Genomic DNA, 20,235 nt, shown 5'->3' on the forward strand with positions numbered 1-20,235 from the left:
TATTGTTGCAATCATACTTGCATGATTGCAACAATACAAGTTATGATAATTTGCCTCTGGCAGAACTGATGATCACCCCGTTTCCACATCACATTTTTCGTGACTGATCAGATTTACTCATTTGAGGTGTCCCAAGGATGTGTCACATAAAAAAAATTAAATAAAATAAAAATTTAAACATTTTATTTTAGATTCTAAGTAAGAAAAACAATTTTATACACTATAATTAGTTAGCCAGCTGCTCATCTTGTTAAGATTATGTTTACCTCTTTTGATAAAATTCTGTGACTTGGAATGGAATTTTTAATTATAAAAAATCTTCTTTGGATAATTTTAAAAACCTTGGATTAATACCTCCCCCTCCTAAATTTATGGATTTTCATGTCTTGACAGAAGTGAGGAGGAACTTATTTATAAATATAGTTCTACTTCAACAATCCTAGATGTTCTAGAATTTTCAAATTGAACAAGATATGCCACAGTAGAATCATTCTGCTAGGTTGAGTTGGATTTGCTCATAGAGTTTGAAGAGTTTGAAGTCACTGTTCTAAATTGTTGACTGATATTCTTTCAGTGGCACTCTACATTAAAGATATGGAAGGTACTGGAATGCCTTTTTCCTTTTTTTTTTTTTAAATAAATGGGTGACAACATTATTTCTCACTGAATGGGAAAATGAGGCTCTGTGTGAATTCCTAGTATATGCCCAACACATTGCCCTTTCATATTGGCAAGTGTGTCACCATAGGGTCCTTGAAAACTCTTTCGTTTTGTTGTTTGAATGAGATTGGTTAGGCTTAATCATTTTTATTCAAACCTCCTCGGTTGGTTTACTGTATACTGCAGTATATAGACAGTATTTTTACCTTTCTATGAATCAAGTGTAAAAGCATTATTAGGATTTAAGTTCTTGGAGAAGTGATGGGTATCATTCAAGTGCTTTTTGTTACATTTCCTAGATGTTGAAAATGTCATTTGCATACCCATATTGTATTTTTGTTAGTTATGGAATTTCAGAAAGATCTTGCCCAGAAATACAGAGGTAGCTCTTTTCTTTATTGTGGAAGGAGGGACTGCCTCTGTATTTCTGCCCTTTAAAACAAAAGTCTTTCTGAAACTGCCTCTCTTGCCTTGTAAATGTGGTATTATTGTACTGGATTGTCAGAATATCTCAATAAAATTGCATGTTTTTCATCTGAGTTTCATATAATCACTGTTCATATAATCACTGTTTTTCACACTGTGCAAAAATTGTCCTGGTTCAAATCCCATTAGTGGAGGAACTTTTATTGGTCTTTTAAACAGTGTAGAAATTAGTCGGTCTTGGGCAATGGAAGAATGTTTCCCCCCAAACACTGGTCTTTTATTCAGGAAAATACATTTCACAGACGTCATAAGCTGATGTTTTGGCCTGAGTTAATCAGATACAAGTTTTTGCATGGAAATATGCATACTATTATTCATTATGTTTTGCTTGTTTCAGTAAGTGTTGAACTGCTTCTGTTTTAAAGAAATGTATATAGCAGATTGATTATTATTACTACCTTTTTAAATCCATTTTTTCTCTCTAGGTAGGTGAAAGAGAATATGACTTGATCTTAAATTCTGATATAAACACAAGCGTTCATCATCAGTGGTTTTATTTTGAACTAAGTGGGATGAAGGCAGATGTACCATACATTTTCAACATAATTAATCTGGAAAAATCTAACAGCTTATTTAATCAAGGTACTGATTCTTATAAGCTTCAGTTTAGATATAGTGATTAATGAAGTCTAAAGATAGTATTCTTTCTTTTAAATTAATGTGATGTTATATTTTGTGTCTGTGCTGTTGAAGAAAAGAAATCCACAGGAAACTTACCACAGGAGGCCAGGTGCCATCGTCGACATGTGTCATCTGACATTCCGGGCTCCTTTACGATGTGTTTTCTATAGTTTCTGGTGTTGATTACCTGGTCTTGGATGGCCAGCATGAATCCTTCAGTCTCGGGGAAGAGCGTCCTGCTTATGAGCCACGCATTGGAAGCAATGTTATCGATGTGATCTTGATGGAGGTCATTGTAGTGTCTGCCATGGAGTGTCTTCTTTGCCCATCTTTCTATCTTCATTTCTTGTACCGTTTGGGCGCGAGGGGTTTCCTCGCTTAGGTTGAGTGGGGTATACCACTTGTCTATTTTCCTTATGGCCTGGTGGAGTGGTGCCGTGTTGTTCTCGAAGTAATCCTTCAGGTTAACTATCGCTGTTTTCTGTTGTTCTGTCAGGTCTATCAGGCCCCTTCCTCCCTCTTTCTGAGATATTGTTATTCTCTTCACTGCTGACTTCGGGTGGTGTTGGCGACTCTTGGTCATCATTGTCCTTGTCTTTTGCATGATATCTTCTAGCTTGGTGTTAGTCCAATCTGTGACCCCGAATGTGTATATTATTACTGTAGTTGCATAGGTGTTTATGGCTTTAACTGTGTTCCCTCCGTTCAATTTTGCTTTCAGCAGGCTTCTGAGTCTCTGATGATATTTTTCGGTCAGGCACTTCTTGATTTCCTTGTGTTCCAAATGCTCAGCCTGCATCATCCCTAGGTATTTATAGGTCTCTCCTTCTGTCATAGCTTCGATCGCTTTACCAGTCAGCATCTGGTAGTTTCGGCCTACTAATTTTCCCTGGTGCAGTGTGTGGATCTTGCATTTTTCTAGACAAAATTCCATCCTGACGTCCTTGCTGAATTCTTCGGTGATCTGGAATAGTTGCTGGAGTTGCATCTTAGTTTCCGCGTAGAGCTTGATGCTATCCATGTACATCAGGTGGGTGAGGGCAGGTTCTTTCTTCCTTCTTTGAGGTTATATCCATACTTTCTCCATTGAACATGGTGGATAGCGGGTTGAGTGCTAGACAGAACTATAGTGGGCTCAGAGCATCTCCCTGAAAGATTCCTCTTCTAATAGGTGGAACAGGACCAGGGTATGTCTACCAGGGGCAAAGGTTAATGACGTTGTAGAGCAGATATCATCTTTTAAGGGCACAAAGGGTGATATTGTTGTACACGTTGGCACTAATGATATTAAGAGTAGGAGACCGGCAGAATAACTTAACAAGTACAGATCACTGTTGAAAAGAAGCCGTGAATTAGGGTTGAATTTGAAAGTGTCTGCAATTCTGCAAAGACCTGATAGGAGGGAGTATATGATGAGAGCCTTGTCGATCAGTTCGGCCCTGGAAATATTGTGCAAGGCTCGAGGGGGTAAAATTTTTTTCAGCCTGGTCTGTACTTGTTAACAGGAGAGACTGCTTCTACAGGGATGGGATACACTTAAATAGAAAGAGTGCAAGAATATTTGCTGATGCTATCGAGGCAGTGTTAGGTGGATCGGAAAACTGCTACCTTGGAGGGATACAAGGACTAATAGATTAATAGTAGCCACTGGCAGAGGTGAAAGTGATTTTTGCACTGCTTCTATTGGAATGAGCAGCAGCCTGGAAAACAAGATGCAGGTATTTCAGAGACTGCTGGGAGTCATTGCGGTACAAGTAAACACGTGGGTTGTGTTAGGGTAGCTAAGAATAGGAACAGGTGCAGGTATACTTGCATGTACACCAATGCTAAGAGTTTGGTAAATAAATTTGATGAATTTGAGGTATTGCTCAGAACATCAAAGGCAGATATTGTTGGAATATCAGAGATGTGGTGTCACACAGATATAAGGAATGCAAAACTGGAATTTGGGGAGTACAATATGTACAGGAAGGATAGACAAGATAGGAAGGGAGGAGGGGTTATACTATTAGTTAAGAAACACATAAAATCCAAGGAAGTGAAGCCAGTCGACATTGCTGGACAGTGCAGTGTCGAGTCAGTTTGGTGTGACATAAGAATTGAGAGATCAAAATTGAGAGTAGTAGTGTGTTATAGACCTAATGACTGATGAGTATAATAAGGAACTGTACAGGGAAATAGAGTGGGCCAGTAAATCAGAGAGTCTTATAATGGGGGATTTTAATTTCTCAGATATTGACTGGAATTTGTGGGTTGGTCACTCACACACGAGCAAGGCTTTTGTGGATTTATTGGATAATTGTTTTCTTCATCAGCATGTTCGGGAGGCAACTAGAGGGAGTAATACTCTTTTTCTTATTATCAGTAGTGATTCTTCGTGCATTAAGGATCTGGAGATAAAGGAACCACTAGGTGTCAGTGATCACAGTGTGCTGAAGTGAGATTTACTCAAAGAGGTAACTACCATCAGGGGTAAAGGGAAGAGTTTTTGCTTTCGTAAAGATGACTACAGTGGTCTGAGACAGTATTTAAATTCTGTATGGTGGGACCAACTGATGATGTTACCAACAGCAAATTCAAAATGGGAAGCATTCAAAGAATTTATCTTGAAAGCTGCTAGGCTCTACATACCAAGTAAGAAATATTGTTCAAGGTTTAGACCTAAATGGATGTCAGATGAACTAATGAGACATGTGGCAGAGATGAAAAATGCATGGGATACATATAAATTAATGTGTGACATGGAAGCCTATGATAGATATAACCTGACCTGTAACCAAGTCACAAAGGAGATTAGGCAGGCAAAGGCAGATTATGAGAAATCCCTGGTAAAGGGTACAAAGAAAAACAAAGAGTTCTTTACCTATGTAAACTCTAGAAGGGAAGGGATGAATCAGATTGGTCCAATGGATATTGATGGTTCAACTGTTGATGATCCTGCTCAGGTGGCTAACAAACTAAATCAGTATTTTGCATCTACATTCACCCATGAGGAGTTATTCAGGGAGGTGAATGCCAGAGTTGAGTTAAACTCCGGCAGTGAGCTGGATGATTTTGTAATAACTGAGAGGAAAGTGGAGGAGAAATTGTTGACGATAAATATAAAAAAGCACACGGGATGGACAGGATCTATCCAGTTATATTAAAGGAGGCAGCAAAGGAAGTAAGCAAATCCTTAGCCATAATTATGAGAGCTTCTTTGGATTCAGCGGAGGTACCCATGGACTGGAGATGTGCAAATGTGACCCCAATTCACAAAGGAGGATCAAAGGGCAACACAAGTAATTATAGACCTGTTAGTTTAACTTCTGTTCCATGAAAATTAATGGAGGGGGCACTGGTTAAAGTAGCACTCCCAGGATCATCTAGACAAGACTTCAGTTATAGCTCGGACACAGCATGGTTTTGTTAATGGAAAGTCTTGCCTGATCAATTTGATTGGATACTATGATGTGGTCACAAAGGAAGTGGATGCAGGGAATAACTTTGATATAATATATTTGGATCTTAGAAAGACTTTTGATACTGTCTCACATAGAGGACTGCTACACAAATTGGAGCAGTGTGGCATTGGAGACAAATTGCTGCTATGGATAAAGGGACAGTTGAGTGAGAGAAGACAGAGAGTGGTAATCAATGGACACTGCTCATCATGACTAATGTTATTAGTGGAGTCCCTCACGGTTCAGTACTGGGTCCATTGTTGTTTTCTGTATTTATAAATGATATTGATGATTGTATATCAAGCTTAATGTCCAAGTTTGCAGACGATACGAAGGTTGGCAGGGTTGTTAAGGATACTAATGATAGTACACTGCTGCAACAATATCTAGAAAAGTTGATCAGATGGGCTCAGAGGTGGCAAATGAAGTTTAACATTGACAAATGTAAAGTACTACATATGGGAAGCAGCAACCCCAGAGTGACATATCAACTCTGTGTTACTAGACTGACAGTGGTAGAGAACGAAAAGGACCTGGGGGTAATTGTGCAGGCAGATATGAAGTTTTCTGAGCAGTGCAGACGGTCTGCAAGAGTAGCTCATGATGTCTTGTTAATGATATTCAGGAATTTTTCTAGCAGGGATAAGGAGTGATTATCCCCTTATATAAGGCAATGGTCAGGCCACACCTAGAGTACTGTATACAGGCCTGGAGGTCTCATTTAAAGAAGGCAACAAGATTAGTGAATAGAACAAAGGGGTGCTCTTACGAAGAAAGGCTTAAGTTTTTCAAATTATACAGTGTCTGGAGACTAGACACCTGTGAGGTGATCTGATTGAGGTGTATAAAGCCTTGAATGGCTTGAGCATGCTCAATGCTGATGGGATTCTTCCTCTTTTTCAGAATAATCATCTGAGAGGGCATAAATTCAATTGAGGAAAGACAGATGTAGGATAGACGTGCAGAAATTTGCCTTTAGCCAGCGGGTGGTTGGTTGGTGGAACAGACTTCCATCCCTTATCGTAGAAGTTGATAGGCTGAGCTGGACAGGTACTTGTAATGAACGGAGAGGTGAAATGGAAGCGTGTTTTTTTTTTTTTTTTTGGCTGATGCTGCATAAGCTTGCTTTCTTGCATTAGCATTAGTAGAGGCATTTGATGCAAGAAAGCAAGCTTATGCAGCATCAACCAAAAAATAAAATAAAAGAGATAAATAAAAAATAACCACTTCCACTTCCACATCACCCTCTGTTCGTTCGAAATAGTCTCCAGACACTGTAATTTGCAAAACTTAAGCCTTTCTTCATAAGAGCACCCCTTTGTTCTATTCACTAATCTTGTTGCCTTCTTGAAATGAGGCCTCCAGGCCTATATACAGTACTCTAGGTGTGGCCTGACCATTGCCATATACAAGGGAATAATCGCCTCCTTATCCCTTCTAGAAAAATTCCTATATATCATTGACAATACACCATGAGCTACTCTTGCAGCCCGTCTGCACTGCTCAGAGAACTTCATATCTCCCTGCACAACCACCCCCAGGTCCCTTTCATTCTCTACCACTGTCAGTGTAGTACCACAGAGTTGATACATTGCTCTGGGGTTGCTGTTTCCCATATGTAGCTGTTTCCCAAATATAACTTCATTTGCCACCTCTCAGCCCATCTGCTCAACCTTTCCAGATCCTGTTACAGCAGCATAAGTGTCAGTAGTGTGCTTGACAACCCTGTCAACCTTCGTATCGTCTGCAAATTTGGACATTAAGCTTGATATACCATCATCAGTATCATTTATAAATACAGAGAACAATAAAGGACCCAATACTGAACCCTGAGGGACTCCACTAATAACATTAGTCCATGATGAGCAGTGTCCATTGATTACCACTCTCTGTCTTCTCCCCCTCAACCACCCCTTTATCCATAGCAGCAGTTTGCCTACAATGCTACACTGCTCAATTTGTGCAGCAGTCTTCCGTGTGCAACAGTATCAAAAGCCTTTCTAAGATCCAAGTATATAATATCAAAGTTATTCCCTGCATCCATTTCTTTTGTGACTGCATCACAGTATCCAATCAAATTGGTCAGGCAAGACTTTCCCATAACAAAACCATGCTGTGTCCGAGCTAAATGTCTTGTCTAGATGATCCTGCAGTGCTTCTTTAACCAGTGCCTCCATTAATTTTCATGGAACAGAAGTTAAACTCACAGGTCTGTAATTACTTGTGTCAGCCTTTGATCCTCCTTTGTGAATTGGGGTCACATTTGCACATCTCCAGTCCATGGGTACCTCCCGAGTCCAAGGAAGCTCTCATAATTATGGCTAAGGGTTTGCTTACTTCCTTTGCTGCCTCCTTTAATATAACTGGATAGATCCCATCCACCACAGTTGCCTTTCTTGTGTTTATCTTCAACAATTTCTCCTCCACTTTACTCTCAGTTATTACAAGATTCTCGAGCTTACTGCCAGAGTTGAATACACATCTGGCATTCCCCTCACTGAATAACTCCTCATGTGTGAATGTCGATGCAAAATATTCACTTAGTTTCTTAGCTACCTGAGCAGGATCATCAACAGTTGACCCATCGATACCAAGTGGACCAATCTGATTCATCCCCTTCCTTCTAGAGTTTACATAAGTAAAGAACTCTTTGCTGTTTTTCTTTGCATCCCTTGCCAAAGATTTCTCGTAATCTGCCTTCGCCTGCCTAACCTCCTTTGTAACTTGGTTACAGATCAACTTGTATCTATCATAGGCTTCTGTGTCATGTGTTAATTTGTATGTATCCCATGCATTTTTCTTCTCTGCCATATGCCTCATTAGTTCATCTGACATCCATTTAGGCATAATTGCCTCCCTCTCTAATTCCCTCTAGTTGCCTCCCACACATGCTGATGAAGAAAACAATCATCCAATAAATCCACAAAAGCCTTGCTAGTGTGTGAGTGACCAGCCCCCAAATTCCAGTCAATACTTTGAACAATATTTCTTAGTTGGTATGTAAAGCCTAGTAGCTTCCAAGATAAGTTCTTTGAATGCTTCCCATTTTGAATTTGCTGTTGGTAACATCATCAGTTGGTCCCACTGTATAGAATTTAAATACTGTCTCAGTCCATCGTAGTCGCCTTTACGAAAGCAATAACCCTTCCCTTTACCCCTAATGGTAGTTACCTCTTTGAGTAAATCCCACTTCAGCACACTGTTATCACTGCCACCTAGTGGTTCATTTATCTGCAGATTCTTAATGCATAAAGAATCACTACTGATAATCAAATCAAGAGTATTACTCCCTCTATTTGCCTCCCGAATATGCTTATGTAGAAAACAATCATCCAATAAATCCACAAAAACCTTGCTAGTGTGTGAGTGACCAGCCCCCAAATTCCAGTCAATATCTGGGAAATTAAAATTCCCCATTATAAGACTCTCTGATTTACTGGCCCACTCTATTTCCCTGTACAATTTCTTATTATACTCATCAGTGTCATTAGGCCTATAGCACACTCCTACTCTCAATTTTGATCTCCCAATGCTTATGTCACACCAAACTGACTCGACACTGCACTGTCCAGCGATGTCGACTGGCTTCACTTCCTTGGATTTTATGTATTTCTTAACTAATAGCATAACCCCTCCTCCCTTCCTATCCTGTCTATCCTTTCTGTAGACATTGTACACCCCAAATTCCAGTTCTGCATTCCTTATATCTGTGTGACACCACGTCTCTGAAATTCCAACAATATCTGCCGTCGATGTTTTGAGCAATACCTCAAATTCATCAAATTTATTTACTAAACTCCTAGCATTGGTGTAGGTGCAAGTATCCATATGGTGCAACGAAGCCTGAGGCGTATGCTGCACCAGCGAGAAAAAAAAAGTCCCAAGTTGCCCTGTGAGAGAGAGAGAGAAGTAGAAAGGAATAACCAAGAAAGATTGGAAATCACACATTTCCTATGTCATGCTCTTCCACATTAATTACAGCTTGGTGATTATTCACATCTGGTACTTCTATTTGTTTATAATTGGATTTCAGGATAGCTTTTGATACTTTTCATATACTTGATATCCAGCTCAGGACCCTGGGTGTGCCAAGCCCATGCTCACTAGATGTGAGCCCTTGGGGTAATTATAATTATAAGGGAGAGAGAGTGAATATATTCTGTAAAAAAGAGAGATGGCAGAGAATCAGTGTGGTGTACCAGGAGCAAATTTTGACAATGTCACAAACAAGTTATCAGCTTGTAATGGGACTAGTGCATGCATGCATGCATGCATGGTACTGTATGTGGGGGACTAATGATTTAAAGCTTAAACGAGCTGTTGAATTGCTTAGGAAATATAAAATCATGTTGAAAAGTTTCACAAGATAGAACAAAATGTTCATACGTGTAGTCATTGAGAGAAGGGATTTTTACGAGATGAAAGGCTTGTGGGGAAAAACTTTTCCCTGCATGGCCGCTTTAGTTGATAGTCAGAATTTATTTTGTAAAGATAGTATTCACTTAAACAGTGGAGGTGTAAAAGTTTTTGCTAATGCCATTGAGGGTGCTTTAAGAGTTCAGGTGGTTAGGGAAGTCACCACGAGATAGGCACAGCTCAGTGGCATGGAACAATATCACTTTTGCACACTCTCTCTCTCTGAGATTAACAACCTTAAACACTAAAAAAGGAAAGTGTGATAAAAGCAAAATACATCAGCAATTGAAGACTACTGATATAAGGAAAATCGCTTTTATATAACTATAAGGGGGTACATCAGGTTTGCCAAAAGCAATAAAGAAAACATTTAAATTGTTTATACAGTAATTCTAGGAGTATTGTAAAAGATATTAGTGATACACGGCGTAATATACACCATCTTTCTGATTATGGCGTAGATAGTTAATTTATATCCTTCACCATTCTTGTTTAGTGGTGATATAATTCTACAGCTGTCACCTGTGGGATATATGCAGGTGGCTTCCCCATCTTCTCCAACAAATATTGCAGCAACCTCCATTTTGGATGTAGGTGCATTATATCGTCTCTTATCTAAGTCCGGGTCTTCTATAAATGCATGCACATATTCATTGTTGGATTGGCCTGGGTTATTTGATGCATTTGTTTATACAGGGTGTTTCAGTTAAACGTTTCAGAACTTCTAAGAGGGGTAGGGTACGTCCTGACAACTCGAAATCATATAGCAATGTGGGGTCGGAAATGCTTTCCTGAAGCGGTGTTGTACACAGAAGTCGTCGTGCGACGTCGTGCAGCACAGATTCGATTTTCGGTCAATGTATGGGCCGAGGTATTATGGGAGATCACCTCATCGGACCTTACCTGTTACCGTGTCGTCTAACCAGACCTATCTACTTGATCTTTCTGCAGCAAGTATTGCCACAACTTTTGAGAGATGAACAGATTTCTGCATCGACGCAACAGACAATGTGGTTCCAACACGATGGAGCCCCTGCCCATTATAGCGGAGATGTTCGTAACTACCTGGATGTCACATTTGGTCAACAGTGGATCGGACGTGGTGGTCCCGTGCGTTGGCCTGCTCGGTCACCCGACCTATCATGTCTTGATTTTTATTTCTGGGGTCATATGAAATCGCTAGTTTATGACACCCCTGTTGACAATGCTGAGGATCTGGTTGCAAGAATCGCAGTAGCTGCCGAAGAAATTCGAAATTCGCCTGGAGTATTCCAGAATGTTCGGATGTCCATGCGTCGGAGATGTGAGGCGTGCATTGTAGCCCGTGGAAGAAACTTCGAACACTTACTTTAATCCATGTACCTTTTGCTTCTTTTCATGTATTATTAAAACGATTTCTCACTTACGGTCTCTTTTCTTTATGGTGCTTCTGTGTACAACACCGCTTCAGGAAAGCATTTCCGACCCCACATTGCTATATGATTTCGAGTTGTCAGGATGTACCCTACCCCTCTTAGAAGTTCTGAAACGTTTAACTGAAACACCCTGTATAACTCAGCAAATGGGTTAACTTGTCACAGCATCTCGTCCAGTTGTTGCTTCTGCAGAATCGAAAATGAAATTGTCGATATCCTGGCTTATTTGCCTCATTTGGATATAGTGGTGAGACCAAATGGTAAATCTGGCTGTGTATTCTAAAACAGTATGGACCATTTCCAGGTGGGGATTTAATCTCTGCTCCTATTTATGGGAACACCATTGCTGAGTTGTACTCTCATACATGTTCTCTGTAGTTAATTTGATTCACTTGTATCCCCTGTCAGCAGCTCTCATAATGCAGTAGGCGTCTCAGACAGTTGGTCAAGTTAAACCTTTCCATCATGGCAGCATTTAATGTATTTATTCAATGTGTTTTAACTCATGTTCCCAATATCATGCATTGCAATACTCACAGTTGTAACACACATTTCCTATGTCGTGCTCCTCCACATTAATTACAGCTTGTTGATTATTCACATCCGATACTTCTATTTGATTATACTTGGATTTCAGGAAAACTTCAGGAAGTACTACATATGGGTAGCAGTAATCCCAGAGAAACATACCAACTGTGTGGTACTACACTCAGGGAAGTGCACCACCAAATACGGAGAATGCGGAAAGGTCAGGAATGACCACCGCATGTTCACGGAGCAATATGGCCTTAGTTGCTAATGCTCCTAAAAACCAAATAACAAACAACAAACATCAGGGAAGTGGAGAGTGGAAAAGACCTGGTGGTAATTGTGCAGTCAGATATGAAGATTGCTGAGCAGTGCAGATGGGCTGCCAGAGCAGGTCATGTAATCTTGTCAATGATATATAGGAATTTTGCTAGCAGAGACAACAATGAGATAATTACCCCATTGTACAAGGCAATGGTCAAGCCACACCTTGAATGCTGTGAACAGATCTGGAGGTCTCATTTTAGGAAGGATGTAGATTTGCTAGAATGAGTACAAAGAAGGGCAACAAGATTGGTGAAGGTAACAAAGGAATGCTCTTTACCAAGATAGGCTAAAGTTCTGCAAATTGCAGTGCCTGGAGACTAGGCACATGCGAGGTGATCTGATTGAGGTGTATAAGGCCTTGAACAGGTTGAGCAAGCTAAATGCTGATGGGATTCTTCCTCTTGCTCAGATTAAGAACATGAGGGGGGCATAGATTCAAACTGAGGAAAGATAGTTGTAGAATAGATGTGCGGAAATTTGCCTTTAGCCAGCAGGTAATTGCTGGAACAGACTTCCATCTCTTGTTGTGGAAGTTGATAGCTTAAATAAATTTAAGGCTGAGCTAGACAAGCATTTGGAGTGAATAGATGAGTGAAATGGGCTTGCTTTCTTGCATCATATGCCTCTGCTAATGCTAATTAATCCTACAGCATTTTGCTCATCTTCTCATTTCCAATCTTGTTTCTCTTTCATCAGTTTTTTTCTGTCCATCTTCGAGTCGTAGAGTCTCATTTTGGTCTCTTAGTCTGTTAGTTCTCTCCTCTAATATTTCATTAGCATTTCTTCTACATTTTCTGAAAGTTCTTACACACTGAACAGTGTGTAAGAAGAATAAAATAATAAAAATAGGTATATTTTAGCTACAAATTTTTCAGTAAACAAAGATAATAAATAACAAATATAATAATAAATAATTAAAATAAAAGGGAAAAAAACTGGATAACTATAAGAATAATAACACAAATCAATCAATATAACTACTCATTGTGAACAAACAAGAGAAGATAACAACAAAAATGCTTAGAAATACAAATTTCTCTGTCACCCCAGCTTTGCTCAAATGCAAATCGCTTGTATCGTAAGATATTCATTGTATATGTTGTAAATTGACCTTGATATTTGACATTGTATATTAAGATCTGACATTGTATACTGACTGTAATTAGAATTATTACTGTATTGCTACTGTCATATTCCTCCTCTGTAAGGCCTAGACTGTTTTGGAGTAATACAAAAAAAAAAAAAAAAACTTAAAACTGAGCTTTGGCTACTCTCTCTCTCTCTTAGCAAAAGGACTAAGAGAGGGTGAATCCTACACGAACTTAGAAAGACCGATGGGATAAAAATTTCTTAGTAAAAATGGGGAGGTGTCCTCTAAGACCAGTGCTAGGAAGTTCTTTTAAAATACTAAATCTCCAAGTTGTGCCGTATCCTTTTACCATATCAATGACACAGACATTATATGTTCTTTTGATTTTAGGAAAGCATCTTGGATAGATGTTTCCAATCTAATTAAGTGGTCCAAAGTTGACCTGTTTCTTTTGACCCCAACCGTATCCCGAAGACGAAGTCATTTGCTTCTAGATGCCATATGGGACAAGCATTGATCATTCTCTCCAAGATTTTACCTGGATGGCTAATCAGAATGACAGGACAATAATTAGATAAAATATTGGAATCCTTTTCTGGCTTAGAGAGGGCGAGGACAATTGACTTGTGCCAGGAGTCTGGAAACTGCTATTCAAGAAAGATTCTGTTATAATGGGAGACCAAATGATCCACAGATTTTGGCAGAAAGTAATGAATTTAATCTGGTCCAAAGCACTTGCCTTAGTACGAGTTTCGATTTCTTAGTACGAGTTAGAGCTGTTATTAGCTTGTGTATAATAAATGTCCCATTATAAGAGTGAAAACCCTTTAATTTGCAGTACATTAATACCCCGAAGTTATGCAATAGGTGGGTCCGATGAAAATCTCTTAAGTTGAATTCGCGTAAGTCGGGGTACAACTTTCCATATAAATACATATAAATTTTGTTTAATTGGGACCAAGGACTAACAAAAACACTAGTTTAGAAGAAAAATATTAATGAAATTGCAGTTCTTTATACATATTAATACAAAATATGTATTAAAAAAATAAATGACTTACGTAAAAAAGTTATTTTGATGTCGATGGCTTCATAAAATCTAACAAATTCGTCTGACGACACAGCGCCTTCTTTTTTTCACGCAGAATTTCTTCGTAGCAAGCTAATAATTTTTTTATTCCTTGCTTTGTAGCTATAACGCGTTCTTCGTTGGAGTCTATGTTTTCTAAAATTTTTAAGCGCTTTTCAATTTTCAATCTGTCAAGTTTGCAATTGTCATGTGCTTTTCGCCGTTGCTTCATTTAGGCCTGTAGCACGTGCAATATCACATGGTCTTTCATTTCGCTCAAAGCGTTTCACAATTTCATATTTTTTCTCTATCGACAGAGGCGGACTGGCCATAAGCCTTACCGGGGAAACCCCGGTGGGCCGGAGGCCGGTGTGATTTTGGCCATAAACCACAGTATGAGGCCACTACAAATTTTCTTGGGTAAGAATTTTTGACCCAGTCCGCCTCTGTTTATCGATAATTGCTTTTCTTTTTCTCTCTGAATCTGCAGTGTCTTCACCAGTACGCTTGATACGCATAAACAAAGCTGCGCGCATGTAGCAACTGAATAAACAACACCATAAAGGCAGAGATACACTATTAACACCTCACATTTCTAGGGGTTACTACCATAAAACAATAACAATGCAGTTGCGTTTCTGCTAGTGGAATCTGTTATAAACTGGTAGTAAACTCGATCTAATTGCATACCGATAGCTGGAATTGTGTTGGTTTTTACGTTATTACGGTGAAATGTGTTTCCCCTTCACTGATATAAAAAACATAAATACACTTTCTGAATCTTCTCTTCATTCCTATCGTGTTGCGTACGGTTGGGGTGATTCTGCGTTCGACTGCCATTTCTTGTAAACACAAAGGTGAATCGTGCATAAACCAATTCGGTTCGTGTTATATTATAAGATATCATTACCGTATCTATAAATAGAGTATGATCGAATTCGTGTAGTGTAAACACGTGTTATATGAGGACTGACTGTATACAGCTCGACCAACGCGATCCATTTCTCTCGTGAAAACGATGTAATTTCCGACAAAAGTTGAGCACGAATTCGAACGCACACATATAAATACGACAGTTGGAATACAAATTCTTGTATATGTGTACAGCTCATACGCAGTAAAGTTGAATTTTGTTCATCTTTCGCTCTCATTCTCCGCCGTCGCACTGTATATCGATAACATATGAAAGACGACCTTGAAGATAGTGGGCGGCAGTGTTGCCAAACGAAAAAATCAAGAACCGCGTAACTCCGAGTTCGCGTAAGTCGGGGTATTACTGTAATTTGATTTGCAGTTTGATTTGCCTATACACCTAATTCTTTTTTTGCACATCTTTTTTAACATGAATTTGATTTAACACGAATTCAAAATAAATATTTCATTCTCTTTTTATGCGAGTCATTTTGATTTAACACGATTTCTATGAATTTTTTTGCCTAAATTATAAGAAAAATTTTTTTTATTTGTGGCATATTAGTATCATTTCTATATTACACGCACCAATAGATTGGATAACAGCTAGTATGTGCATTTTGAAACGCGTGCTTTTGTTTACCAATGTGTACGTCTATGTATCTATGAATCATCAACGTTTTTATTAAATTTGGTGCACATCTACAGTATTCGTGCATTGTATCTTCGGAAGACATTTAGTAGTAAGCTCTATTTCAAAGTGAAAGAACCTTTAGTGAAATTTGTGCACATATAAATTTATTAATTTTGCCGATAGTCAATAAATTGTAAGTTTACAAATTTTTCATACCTTTTTTTATTAATTAATTTTTCAGTAGCCCTTATATAATGTCGAATAATTTGCCTATTACCAAAATGAAAAGGAAAGCGATTTCTTTGGAACTTAAAATTCAAATTTTAGATCGTCTTGCAACTGGACAAGGGGCTACGTCTGTAGGAAAGCATTTTGGTGTACATGAAGCTACCGTAAGAACTATTAAGAAAAATGAAGCTGCAATTAGGAAGTCAGTATGCTCTGGAACAAAAGTAAGTGTTAATTCATCATCATATGCAAGAGATATTGTCAAGGAAAAAATGGAAAGGGCTCTGGTAATATGGATAGAAGATCAGTCACAAAAAAGAGTATACCAGTAGATGGAAATGCCATCAAGCAAACAGCACTAAGAATTTACAGACAGATTAAAGAAAAGGAACCAAGCACTTCATCTCAGTTAAACAGAAAGTATGAATTTTCTGTGAGTACAGGTTGGATGACAGGGTTTCTTAAAAGGAATGCTCTTCATAATATAAAAATTAAAGGTGAAACTGCATCTGTAGATGAATCGGCTGCTAAAGTATTCCCACAGAAACTTGCAAAAATTATTGAAGATGGAGGATACACTCCTGATCAAGTGTGGAATGTAGATGAAACTGGTTTCTTCTGGAAACGAATGCCGAACAGAACGTATGTAGCCAAATCGCAGAAAACTGCTGGTGGTTTTAAGGTAGCTAAGGATCGTGTGACCTTATTATTTTCCTCCAACGCTTCAGGAGATCGTATGTTGAAACCACTGCTGGTAAATCGAGCCCTAAACCCATGTTCAATGAAAGGTGTAGATATCAATAAACTGCCTGTTCACTGGATGACAAACAAGAAGGCCTAGGTGACCACTGCTATCTTTACAGAATGGTTCAACAAATGTTTCGTCCCAGAAGTCAGACGTTATATGAATTTGAAAGGTCTCAAATTTAAAGTTCTTCTGATTCTTGACAATGCACCTGGCCATCCTGTCTTGGAACAGCCAAATGTACAAATTTTATTTCTGCCACCTAATACTACATCTTTGATACAACCGCTAGACCAAGGTATAATTGCGACAATTAAAACATACTACGTAAAACAAACATTCCAACATGTTTTGGACAAACTGAATGATGAAACACTAACAGTCATTGATGTGTGGAAGAAATTCTCAATTATGGATTGTATCAATCAAGTTGGATTAGCGTTAACTGAATTAAAACCAGCAACTTTAAATGCGTGTTGGAAAGCGGTTTGGCCACAATGTGTAAAAAGCAAAGATCCCATCATCCGTAATACGACCGAATTTCCCAACTTCATTACAATGGCACACAAAATTGGTGGAGAAGGATTCGATGATCTATCGTTTGAAGATATTGATGAATTGTTAACCGACAAAGCCCTAAGCGAAGATGAATTATTAGAGGTTGTCCTTGGGACTCCTTATCCCACAGAACGTAGTGATAATGTAGAAAATGATCCTGTTCTAAATGCAGATTTAATAAAATAAGGTCTGGAACTGGCCAGAAAATTAGGTAATCATTTTGTCAAACATGACCCTAATGAGGAACGCGCTGGGAAGTTTCAACGTGAACTGAAGTTGTTAACAGCCTCTTACAGAGAATTATATAACAGCCTAACCAAAACACGAACACAATGATTAATAACTGAATTCGTTCGTAAAACCAGTGAAACATCAGCACCAGAGGAGACTCGTGCTGATTTTGCTCAAGAGATCACAGAAAGAATTTCATTAATAGAGGAAGAAGACAATGTCCACAACATTTCTAGTGATAGCAGTGATATTCCAGTCATATGCAAACATATGCGCCGTTTATTATCAGAAAGTGAAAATGAATAAAATCTTGTTGTGTAAAACAGATTTTTTTTTGTTCATGAAGAATTTTTTTCATTTCATATGCATACAAATTTACTTTAATACATTTTCATTACATATTATTACATGTGTATTTTGTTGAAATAAAATAATAAGCTTAAAACGAATATTTTTACATGTTTTTTTTTTAATTATTTTTACTGATTTTTTAGATCCGGAACCAATGTTCTTTTCTTCCATAAATACAATGTCTTTTTTTACACGAATTTTTTTTTACTTAGGTGTATTTAATTTTTCTCTTAGTACCAGAAACTCTGGGGAATAAGATAAAGTTATACAAATGTTATAAAATTCCCGTAGAAGAGCAGTGGCTATTGCAATTGAATCTGCAATAGAACATCTACTATAATCCAAGATTGATGAAAGGTGCTTTCTGTATTTTCACTTCATTTTCCAGCCTTTGTCCCAGACTGCCTTAGCGGTGATGAACTAGGTAACAGAGGATGTGAAGCAGATCCATTATCAGTAAATGCTGATCTGATTGAAGAATTTCATTTCAGAATCAGTATCATTTAAAATCTGCCTGTAAATAAAAAGAATCTTCCCCTAGTCAGATCAGGTAACTCATGATAACATGAAAATTGCTTTAGGCAGTTTGAATGGACTAGCAAGTACGACTGTCTCATCATGGGCAACTTCAACATACCTCTTATAGACTGGAATATGCAAATTTCACAGTTTTTTGAACAAATTATATAATTGGTACTTCACTGCATGTCCAAGGTAGTAACAGGGGATCTCACCTCCTAAATCTTCTCAGTAAAGAGGACCTAACTCTATCAGTAACTTGACAGTGGGGAACCATTGGCAGGCAGTGAGCACAGTGCCATTAAATGGTTGTATGTAAGGAACTTATGTAGTTAAAAGTAAAGGTAAGAGAAGGGGCTATAATAGAATGAGATAGTTCCTGGGCTCATTTAACTGGAGTGACTACTAGTGTTGGATACAAATATGATCACTATTATGAAAGCTACAACTGCTTTCATAATAGTGATCAAATTCCATAAACATAAGGTCCCAAAATGGATGACAGGTAAGGTTAAGAGTGTGATTGAGAAAAAACACACACATATTAGGACAGTTACAGGAAATCGTGTGATTCCAATTTGTATTTAGAACTTTATTTCATTTGTTGAGATTTTTACTCTTAATTACATTGAGTAACAAAGCCACCAGTGTAGTAAGATGGGCAAAAGCTGATCATGAGAAATCAATAGACCAGCAGAAATTGCAAATGAGTTGAACAGATACTTGGCATAAATTTTATGGCTGAAAGCAAGCGAAACTCTGTGGAATGTTACAATATCAAACAGCTCAAATATTTGATATAATGATCTCAGAAAAGTGTATGTTAGAAAAGGTACTGGGATTAAAATATTGCAAGGCTCCATTAGAAGATGGTACACATTCATTTGCATTTTAAAATACTGTATATGGGTATATCAAACTGTTGGAAATGTTAATGAAAGCACATCAACTCCAAGAAGATTGGACTGGAGAAGTTGCTGATGTCACCCCCTGCCACAAAGGTGATGCTAAAGTTGGGTAGGTAATTATAGGCCAGAAAATTTGACTTCTGTGGTAGGGAAGGTTGCTGTATCAACTGGAAAAAGTTAGAGTTATTGCTAAGATCCTACACTGGATCATGGGCTGACTAAAAGATATGAGAAAGATGGTGTCATGAATAGTCTGCCTTTGACAACCTTCTGTCATAAATAGACTGACTATTATGTTGGTCCTCTCATATTTCTGATTTTCATAAGTGATATGCATTAGGATGTCAAAGATAAATTGCCAAAGTTTTCTGATGATCTGGAGATAGGAAGGATGGTTAACAATTCAAGCCAGGCCATGTTGCTTTAGAAAGACTTAGATCAGTTGCATATATGGTCTGAAAAATGGTAGCCAAAGCTTAATGTGCTTCTAAATGTAATGTTCAGAATGCAGAAATCCTGGAGTCACTTATAGGCTAAAAAGAGAGGAACTAAAAATTAGTTCATGATACAAAAGACTTAGGTGTTATGATTTAATCTGACATGAAATTTTTTGTGCAGTGTAAATAAGGCAGTTTGGAAAGCACATGTTGTCCTATGTGTGATTTATTGGGCCTTTGCTAGTAGCAAGAAGGACATCATTATTGCTCTTTACAAAGCCGTTATTTAGACTGCATTTGGATATTGTATTCAGGTCTGGAGACTGCACCGAAAGAATTACATAGAACTTCTGGATTGGGTTCAGAGAAAGGTATCTGGATTGATGACAAGTGCAAAGAAATTAATGTGTGGACAACTTAGGTGTGGACTGCAAAGTTTGGGAACTAGACATCTAAGGGAAAATCTAATTGAGTTGGTTAAGGCACTTAATCCCTTCAAATGATTGAGCAAGGTCTGTTCTCCCTTGTGGGTGGGAGACATGAATATAAAGTAAGTTTCATGGAAGTGAGTTTGGCTAAATTTAAAGCTGAACTGGATGTTTACTTTGTTGGAATGGAAATGGTATGAAGATCCTATTTTATTTTAATTATTATTAT

The 20,235-nt window shown here is 38.2% G+C and overlaps 1 protein-coding gene across 1 annotated transcript in view; it reads left to right on the top strand.

Moving 5' to 3' along the window:
• The window catches only part of LOC150089381 (cytosolic carboxypeptidase 1-like), a 669,910-nt gene that overhangs the window by 450,162 nt on the left and 199,513 nt on the right, over window positions 1-20,235 (top strand). Inside the window, exon 16 of the mRNA XM_090389963.1 lies at window positions 1,572-1,728. Coding sequence (XP_090246089.1) covers window positions 1,572-1,728 — 157 coding nt within the window. The remainder of the gene's footprint in view (window positions 1-1,571; window positions 1,729-20,235) is intronic.

This window comes from Mastigoproctus giganteus, chromosome 2 (assembly GCF_048544385.1).
Source record: "Mastigoproctus giganteus isolate SK-2022 chromosome 2, ASM4854438v1, whole genome shotgun sequence".
Taxonomy (NCBI): domain Eukaryota; kingdom Metazoa; phylum Arthropoda; class Arachnida; order Uropygi; family Thelyphonidae; genus Mastigoproctus; species Mastigoproctus giganteus.